The sequence below is a fragment of the Volvox carteri genome, assembly GCF_000143455.1.
Source record: "Volvox carteri f. nagariensis unplaced genomic scaffold VOLCAscaffold_105, whole genome shotgun sequence".
NCBI classification, from domain to species: domain Eukaryota; kingdom Viridiplantae; phylum Chlorophyta; class Chlorophyceae; order Chlamydomonadales; family Volvocaceae; genus Volvox; species Volvox carteri.
The window spans coordinates 221,749-231,757 of NW_003307648.1; the positions used below are offsets into that span (position 1 = coordinate 221,749).

General features: G+C 55.8%; 1 protein-coding gene across 1 annotated transcript; it reads right to left on the reverse strand.

Moving 5' to 3' along the window:
- Positions 1–1,801: 1,801 nt before the first annotated feature.
- On the reverse strand, positions 1,802–9,078 carry VOLCADRAFT_108323 (uncharacterized protein; the record flags this gene model as incomplete). The annotated part of the gene is made up of 12 exons (XM_002958758.1): positions 1,802–2,206; positions 3,097–3,390; positions 3,631–3,675; positions 4,069–4,182; positions 4,608–4,694; positions 5,222–5,327; positions 5,892–6,016; positions 6,834–6,926; positions 7,433–7,492; positions 8,251–8,391; positions 8,672–8,901; positions 9,045–9,078. The coding sequence occupies 11 exons, from the start codon at positions 9,076–9,078 to the stop codon at positions 3,316–3,318; spliced, it is 1,110 nt and encodes a 369-aa protein (XP_002958804.1). The 3' UTR covers positions 1,802–2,206; positions 3,097–3,315.
- Between the last annotated feature and the right edge of the window lie 931 nt (positions 9,079–10,009).

Consider the following 10,009-nt stretch of genomic DNA (forward strand, 5'->3'; position numbering starts at 1 on the left):
TGAAATTAGGGGTGAGAAAGGGGGGAAAATGGGGGCTAGATGATGGATTGGTTAATTAATTAATTGGCGGTTGGATCAGGAAAACAATGAAGGGACGAGACGGAGGCAGGGCAAGCGAGAGATGAGGGATGGGGTTGAGAGGAGCTAGGCGTAGAATAAGGAATATTCCCACTTGGACGAGAGAGGATGGTGGGAAAGGGTGAAGAGAAGACACACGGAAATCAAGCAACAGGGAGGGATGCTGAATTGGGCAAACGAGGTGGGAGGGATCGACATGTGAACATTAACCCAGAACGTAGAAAAAAAGGGCCCCGACGGTATCCCGAGCGGCAGACATCCCCAGCTAGGGGGTGCACAGTCGGGTCGTGCTGAGTTCCAGGATGCAAGCGCTGCTCAGGGTGCAAGCGCTGCTCATATTCCTTAGAAGGTGCAAGCAGGTGGGGAAAAGGTGACACCGAGCGACTGGATATACTAAGGGCAACTTGGAACAGGTTTCCATCAAGCGGCCAAGGCACAACGAGCGGCGTGCGCCGACCTGGGCTGAAGCCTGTGGTGCATATGTTTATAATGAGCGACTTACTTTTAGGAGGCGCGGCAGCTTTAGCGGCAACCCTCCCTACGCCTTGGGATGGCGAAGCTACCGATTTCCTCGCAGGAGCACGCCCAGTTGCGGCACCTTTCTTATTCTGCAAAGAAAAATATAACGTACGCTCAGTCTCAAGGAATTATTAATTGTTAATGTTATTGCTGCAGCCGTTAAACAGCCTGCGCAGCTTGCGATTGAAAAAGCACACTTTGTTTGAGGTGTTGACTTTGGGGTACATTCGACCTACCGGGTTCGTCTGCTTGGTGCGTGCCATGGCTTTTCCTAAAGACACAATCTGAGGACTTTCCAGGACCAGCACAAACGGACTTGACTTTTCAGCAATAGGAAACTTGCCGTTAAAGAAGCGAGCGTTTAAGCCGAATGTTCGGAGGCCTCAGGCAAGAAAACATAACCGGGATAGATTCTGAAGTACGTGTCGGTTCAGCTAGTCGAATCACCGCAGGTTGCGGTTGCCGGAAGAGATAGTTTAGCAATATTCGCTAGTAGTCAGCAAGCAGCAACACGATTGAGTACTAGCTGACCCATGCGGTTCATGTTAGCGATAGCGTCGAACGTAAGAGGCTGGGCGATAAACGGAAAGCTGTCCCGCCAAAGAATCCGTACGGCAGCGACCTCATTCCCGGTCTGCGCTTGCTTCAAGCTTTCCCATCGGGTGAACTGTCCAATGGAAGTAAATGCGAATTCCTATTTCTATATGTCATGAACGCAATGTGTTCCAGGGATTTTGCTCATGGCGGCCCTGAGGCCCCAGACGAAATTAGTCCATGCTTAAACGTCGTATGACTCATACCGTTACTCAATTTTAAGAATTCACCTCTCATTGCTCAAAATTTTGAGCTAGGTAAGGGAGAAACCGATACGCAGGGAGGTAAAAACGAGCAACTCCAGCCCTACCATCATAGTCAGGATCAGTCAGCGTAATCATCTTGTTTGAAGGAGGCAACGCCAACGGGCTACTTCGTGCTACAGGAAGAAGACCGGCCCAATTGCAGCTTCGGATACTAGCACTACAGAGCACTGTTATACGGTGCCTTTCGACTGATGTGGCTTCACAACCTCCGCGAGTAGACTCGCTAATGCACAGCTGCGCGCCCAATAACCGCATAACGGCCTTTATATTCGCGATATGCTGTCTTCGGACGACGTGCAGCCTACCCCTTACTAACTGCGGTAACCGAAACAAGACGCAAAGTTGCGTTTATCTGTTTTTACAGGGGGATGGCGCAACACACGAGTCCATCCGGTTTGACGGTCGCGAGAAGCCTACCCTATGTTCATCGAGGCGCTTCTCCGTCGTCTCAGTCACCTCGCACTCTCGCATCTGCTTCTCTCCGCGCGTCCGCTGCCTTCCCCCATGCCACCCACCTATTAGCGGTACATTTCCATCATCCCCTCTGGCCATCCTTCAGGGCCCTCCCCGCCATTTTTGAATGTTTATCACCGTTATGCGTTTCACCTGCGCCCAAACCCACCACAGACACGCATACACACACGCATATACACACAGACACGGGGGCCTTAGTGTGGAGGGGAAAAGCGCTCAGAGAAAGGAGCATAACTCCCTGCTCATCACCCTCACATCGCATCACACCACGCCACCAGCCCCCTCTGCTCGAAAAAGACAGTGCTGGCCGAATTGCGGGATGAGCCTTTTACCTTCCAAATCGTGGCTCTCAAAAATGACATCGCCAAACCTTCACATGGAGGCCAATCACCACCACCGCCACCAGTGTGGGTTAAAGAGTGCTGCAGCAAGCAGATCGTGGACAGATACGTCGAGGACGCACAATGGTCTCACACAGACATCCCCCTTTGCCGCGCCAGACACCCACCCACCTACCCCACCCGCCGCCCCCCAAGGCACCGAGGCATTCGCTACGACTCCAGTGACCGCGTGCGGGTGGGGCTCTAGGTGCTAGGAAGACGAAAACAAAACGCCGAAACAGGCGGGAGGGAAGAACACCAACACAACCAGCCAGCTCTCTGCGCAACCCGCAAGCAGCACCCAGGATGGTGTGGGGGGATCGGCGGACGATTGCCTGGTTTGCTCGAGGGAGCCCTCGACCGGGAATCACGAAATGTAAAAGAGTGTAAAATTGCAAAATTGAACTGCCAAACTGAGAAGTCCAAACCGACACCATATCTGCTGCCCGGGGGAAGGGGGTTTTGGCTCTGGTTGGCGGATCGATCCCGAATGGGGCCGGTGAGGTTCTTGGGGGGAGGGAGAGGAGGCCCCCGTGAGCATCAGATAACAGAAGGGTGGGAGGAGGGCGTTTCCGGGGGGGGGGGGAGAGCAACGGGGGAAAATGCCCCAGGGAAAGTTGCCAGCTTCAGCTCATGACCAGACGTACACACAAAACCACTTCCCGCGCTTCCAGCGCTGCACTGAGTGATGCCGCACATGCCGCAACATGTCCCCGCCACACCACCATCACCACCACCCTCTCTTCTCCTCCTTCCCGGTCTCATCCCCCTTCTCCTCCCGCCACATGGGACCCCCCCTTCCTGCTCCCCTTCCCTCCCCTCGCCTCGCCTCTCCGGTCCCCCCGTCGCCCCCCTAGGTCTCCCTCTCACAACCGCCACCCCCACCACCCACCACACGATACACACACACACAACACTCCCCGGGTATCCCCTCCAGCTCCTCAAGGTTGCTCTCCTGCTCCTGCAGCTCCTGCAGCTGCTGCGGTTGCTGCTGCTACAACAGCTCATACATAGAAGTTTGTTCGGTCCGCCGCCGCCCCCACCTCCTTCAGCTTCTTCAAAATGCGGGAGAAGTAGTCCTGCGAGCGTGTGTACGTATGTATGTATGTGTGCATGTAAAGGGAGGGGGGGAAGCGGGGGAGGTGTGTTTGGGTATGGACGAGCAGGACAGCCAGATACATGCAGGTCAATTATCGGCCAGACATACAGGCAGACGAGGAGACAGACAGGCAGGTATACAGACTCTTGACGGAGTGAACTGCAGTAAGGCGGGTGCAGTCTCAGGCAGGCAAGAGGGAGGTCGTGCGGGGGAGCCCCACCGCGTCCTTGAACCCGCAACCGATGAGGCTTCCGGAAGCCCTACGCTGTTGCGCCCAGGTCACACACACAGACACACACACAGACACACATTACATACACACACGCAACACACGCGACGCAACCCTATTACCGCCGCTCCACATTTCGTCGCGATACCCTTCTGCATACATTGCGTATCGCGGCACACAGGCATCTCTCCGGTGACATGCACCTTCTCGCACCTCTCTCCATCCCCCTCCCACAACACACACACACACACACACGGACACGGACACAAACACAGAGTCCACTCGCTCGATCGTCCCGTCTCCCCTTTCCCCCTTCCCCTCCCGCCTCCCCCACCACCACACGGGACGATTCTCCCGATTTAAATTCCCTTCCCTTCCACTTCCATTCCCCCTCCCACACACACACATTTCCCCCCTCACTTGCCGTACCTGCAAGTACGACTCCAGGGTGATTACGCTCCCTGGATCCATGTCCAGCAGGCGGTACGTCTCCGTCATGTCGGCCGACCACACCTCATTGTTAGACAACACCTCCGCAAACGCCTTTCAAGAGGAGGGGAGGAGGGGCGGCAAAGGGCGGGAAATGAAAATGCAATGTACGAATCATCCGTACATAGTTGCGCGAAGCAAGGTGCCGAGCACCGAGCAGGCCCCAAGGGAGCAAGATCGCAACCGGGGGTGGTGGTGGGTACTTAGGCAGTTCTGTGGGGAGGGTATTCGGCCAAAGAGGCGAGGAGAAGGGGGGGAGAAAGGGGGAGATGGGCGATGGGAGAGAAATGAGTGCATGCATTCCCTCGATAGCAAGGCAGTGCATATACAGATATGATACAAGATATCACTTTGTACGCACGCGGGAACTGAAGAGGGCATTATCAAAAGCCCAGTAGGGTAGGTAGGCAGGACTTTTAAGGGCAGAAAGGCGAGTTACCAGTCGTTTCCCAACTCCCCTCTTCCCCCCCCCCCCTTACCAGTCGGTCCGCTGCATCAGCAGCCCACTGCATCGACTTCAACACGCCCCGAGTGCGTTTGAGAAGCCAGGTAGGAACTGTCGTAACCTGTACGGCAGTACGGCAGCGGGACGTGAAAATGCGGGTGGTGCGGTGTTCCGCAGGCTGGCGGCGCGGGGCTCCGTGTGACATGTGTGTATGCGTGTAGGGTGAGCGAGCGAGGTCTTCAGGGTTTTTAAGGTTTTTCAGGGTTTTACGACTCCAGGGGTTGCGCGGGGCCTTCTGAGGAGTGGTGGCGGGCGATTATGAATGGAAGGGAACACGGCGATAATGCCCTCCACCATATCAGCTGGAGGAGGGGACGTACCGCGGAAATGGAATCCCACAGCAGCACACCAGAGGTCAGCAGCCAAGCATGTTGAGAGTGTGCAGCTATGTGTGTTTTGGGGGCCCCCGCACCAACATGTTCGGCCAACCCCCCACATACATACATAGCAACAACAGCTGAGCCGCACGACCACAGTGGCAGTGGCGGGTTCCCACCACACACACACCTTGGCGGACCCCAACCAACCAAGGAAAAACCCAACCCAATCCACCCCAGCTCGCAACCCAACAAGTCAGCCCCGCCGCACCTTGGCGTTCGTGTCCGCCATCTTCTCACACAGCTCGATGACCTCCCGGGTTGTCCAGGCCTTGGGGCCGGAGAGAGTCAGTGTACGGCGAGAGGTCTTGTCCGTACTGCGGGGATTAGTAAGGTAGGGGTGGGGGTTAGGAGGTTTCGGGGACGGGGGGGGAAGTTACACACGCGCCAAAGCAACAAGGGGGGGGGTATTCAGCCGCCGAATGCCGACCCCTCCTCTAACGCCCTCGCCACAACCGGGGAGCAAGAGGAGTGTGTGTGTGTGTGTGTTTGGGGAGGGGGGTGTAAGCGACATCAGGAACGGGATTAGGAGGAGAAAGAGTGATGCTGGTACCATTATTTAATTATAGAGGGATAAGGCTGCCTGAAAGAGAATTCCTACGTGACTGTTACCGTCATGCGTCCCGCCACGGACAGACAGACAGACAGACAGACAGGCAGACAGACGCAGCCAGTTAAGAGCATTGAAACACAAAAACCGTGTCCCATCACTTCTCCTGCATGCCATCCTTTTCGCCGCTTCCTACCCGCAGCAGCTCTCAGTTATTATACATACATACATACACTACCTCTTTGGTGGCGAGCGGGAAGAATTTCCTCCTACACGGCTCTCCTTGATCAGGGGCTCAGCCTACCACCAACCAACTCCTCAACGAACTTACCGCAACGCGGCAACCGTCATTTTGGCTACATCCTGACTGTCCAGGTAGGCGGTGCGTGTTTCGTCATTGGTGCCCCACACGCTCCTCTCCTCCAAAATAGGAACTGCATAGTTGCCGATAACCGCCTGGAAGGGGAGGGAGGGGAAGGGGGGGGGGGAAAGGGGAGGGAGGAGGGGGGAAAAGACGAACCACGAACGAGTGAAGGTGATGAGGCGAGGGATGGGGGTAGGGGAGTAGCAAAAATCAGGTGATGCAAGCAGCAGCGAAGAGCAGGTCGACTGTGACGACAGACCGACGTACAGACAGCCCTCCCTAGACGGGGAGGACTGGAACGAACACTGCTCAGCCAACCAGCTGCTCGTGGTTACACAGCTGCGAGGAGAAGTGGTGCGGGGAGAGATGCCAGATGTACGGCATGTACGGCGGGGAGTCCCCACTTCCCCCGGGCCGCTCACGCGAGACAAGAACGATACGGGTCAGGACTTGCCGTACAAGGAGTCGGATCACGTGAGAACCCCCTGGTAGTGCCGGGGGGGGGGTGATGGGGAGTGTGGGGGGTTGGAAAGGTGGCCCAACTGCGCTCTGAGGGTGCTTGGAGACCAAACCGCAAACATGTGTGTGTGCGCTTGTGGTTACCAACATCACCATCACCGTATTGGCCCTGGAAGGACCGAATAACACCACCACTAAACACAACAACAACGGCATCTTCAATCCGCTCCTGGCCCCAAACCATGTCTCCCCTTTCCGCCTTCCCCTCGTTGGCAATATAAACTAAATGTTATGGGTATCAGGCTGAGAGCTTCTGTAAAATAACCCGCAGCTGACTCATTGCGTCGGGGACTCCAGAAACAGTTTGCGGCGGTTGATCTTCGGTTAGTAGCATGTACGGCTCTCTCCCCTCCCCTCCCCTTCCCTCCCCATCCCTCCCCTCCCCGCTACCTGATGAAACCCACACAACCGGAACGTGGTGTAGTCCAGGCCACTGGATGCCAGGAACTCCTCCGTACACGACTTAATGTTCATCAGCGGCACCTGCGGGTTGTGGGAGGGAGGGGGCAGGTGGGTTGCAACAAACACGTGAAGAGAAACGAGTGGTGAGTCATGACACGGGGGTACGGCAGGAAACACCAGGGGGAAGGAAACACACAAAGTGTCGTGCTCCAGAGATAACATGTCGTAATAAATATCATGTACATGGGCCACGCTTCTGCACCCTCACCCAGCCACCCGGTAATAGTGGCCCTGGAGAACTTAACCGCGCTAAGGAAGCAGCCCCGCGGATGGTGCACGAACGACCTCACCCAAACGTGTATGTATGTATTTATGTATGTATGTATATATGTATGTATGTATGCGCGTGGTCACAGGACTCCATACACATGCCAAGGCGTCTCCCAACACCCGCTCCCCTCCCTACCCCCCACGCGTCCCCTCGCCTGTCAGCAGTTGAACCCAGATTAATAGCTGCACCATTCCTATGACCCCACCACCTCCGAGCGCCCTAAACCCCCCCGCGGCTCTAAACCCTAAAACCTCACCTCCGGGTGCTTGTCACAATCGAAGATGGAGAAGAAGATGTAACGCTGAATGCCCATAGCCTGTTTAGGATCGGGTATTCAGGATTAGGCGGGGTGCGAGGGGACGACGTGTGTATGTGTGTGTGCACGCGCGCGCGCGCGCGTGTGTGTGTGTTGACAGGAGGGAATGGGAGGGACAGGGTCACACTCAAACGCCAAACACACACACACACACATAGTGCGCGACACGCATCACACGAAACACCACACGAATCCACATGCGTGTGAAATTGCGTCAAGTGCCTTAGGACCTTATCCAACCGTATCTCATCATCAGACCGAAAGGCCGTCGCAGTACATCACCTGCTCCGATCTGAGACCCCATCCCGGCCCCCACTTTGTATGACCGGGCCCCCCAGCAGGTGGTGTTTTGGATGCGGACAGTTGTTTCCTTCATGACTTTGCCGACCTATCAAGATACGTTAATTAACCCCCCTAACCAGTCCGCTTTCGGACATTGTCTGACCCGACCTGGTCAGCTCAGATCTGATCCGACCGTCCCCACTGCCCCTGACTACTGCCCAAGTCACTACAACTGGTCGGTAACTCGCAAAAAAAAGTCCTGCAGTATCTGTCTCTAATCTGGAGTATCTATCCGTCTATCTCCGGTATCTGTGCTTTACTCTCTGCTGTTCGTGTTGTCGTTAAACGCCCCTCTGTACCCCTCCTCCCCCTGGTGTGGCGTCTGAAGTTGTTCCTTTGTGTTTCGTGCAAATGGCGGCAAGTTTCGCGCCCTCTCTCTCCCCCCCCGTTGGGTTTCCCCCTCGCGGTCGACATACCTGTGCCGCCTGGATGAGGGCCACTTTCCCCTCCCAGTCCACCTTCCGAGTGGGCTCCTCGGGGCGCGCAGTGGCGCAGTCGATCACCGTGTTTACCCCAACCAGGCATGCAGGAATGGAGGCAGGGTCGGTCAAATCGCCCTGGGGGGGGACCGAAAGTGGAAAGCGGTGGAAAGCGGTGGGGGAGGGAAGACACGACAGCCCATGAGCACGTGATTACTGTGTTAATGACCGCGGGTTGTGTGCGATGGGGAAGGAGCGGAAGTGCAGTGCAGTGCAGTGCAGTGAGGTGACGGGTGCGTTATCGCCTGAGGCACAGAAGAGGTGCGCGTTTGTGTGCTTGAGGGGATGGTAGATGGCGCGCGAGCGCGTCCGAGGTCGCGCTTTATGTGGATCAGGGCACTGGGCGAAAGGGGCTCACGTTAACGACCTTTGCGCCCCAGTCGCGCAGGAAATCTGCTGGGTTGGGCCTGGGGCGAACGAGGCAGCGGACATCGTAGCCATCGTCTAGCGCCCGGCGGACGATTTGACGACCGAGCGTTCCCGTAGCGCCTACGACCAGCACGCTGTTCTTTGGTACAGGAGTTCCTCCAGTAGCAGCTGCTGCAGAAGGTGCATTTGCAGAGACGCGAAGGCGCGTCGACCGGCTCGCTGCGATGGGAGAGTACGTGTGGTCGCGTTTGGGGTAAGCGTGGTGAACGCATCAGTGCACCCTGAAACGATAATCAAATCCCAACCTGATGTTTGAATAGGAAGGAAAGCGCCAGGGACCCTCCGCGCGTGAAGGCGCTGACCTGCAAACCCCGAGCTGTGCACCGAGTGCAGCATATTTGCACTGCCTGGGCTACTCCACTAGCAAACAAACAAGGACAAATGTGGTGCGAACTGCTGAGGCCTGACCTAGCCTATGCGAGGATGGGATGCAAACAGTGAACCAGACCACTCAGCGCGCAGGGCCCTCGAATGGATGAAACCAATGGCCAATCCCTTTAGGGGTCCAACCAATACGTTTCCTTCAAAATGTAATCCGTTGTTTCACATTATATAAGGTTGAATGCATGGTATGGAACGCGTTCACAGACCAGTATGTTTGATGGAAAAGCTTTGCCTCGCCCAAAGCCTGCAACGCCTTCACCCACAGGGTTAAATTAATGCCTTTCAAACAGCTTGCCCTGTCTAAATATTTTGTTCATGCGTGCGCCTTAATGTCTTCAAGAGGTCGCTGATATTGAACACCGAAACCTGATGATCGGGTATCATAATTTATGAACGCCAATGGCAACGTTTTTCTCACCATGCACCTTGCGTCAGAGGCCAGCCCCCTCTTTACGATTACGGGGAGGAGGACATCCGCTTCTTGGGAAGTCGGCAGCCCCGCTGAGAGGCCCAAGACAGGGACGAAATCATAACATCCTAGAAATTTTCGACCACGTTATTTTCCCCAACTACCTGTACTGTCGGTCTGAATGTGAGGGAAGGAATTCTGTTTCCCGAAAAGCTGTCACTGCTCAATTGGCGGGTGGCCAATTCAATGCCCAGCCATGCAAGCGATGGCCATGCCGTTCTTAAGGTCAGAAGTGGTGCAACCCATGCAAAGGTCCCCGCCTTGCCTTTCGCCACCCTTGTAAGGCAGCAGGGGCGAGATTTTACGAAGCAAGCAAATATGGAACGAGAGTACCGAAGCTCTGTAATGGAACAAGGACACTTTAACTTTGTCCCGGGGTGGGAGCGGGTGCAAGGGTGAAGATCGCGGTGATGG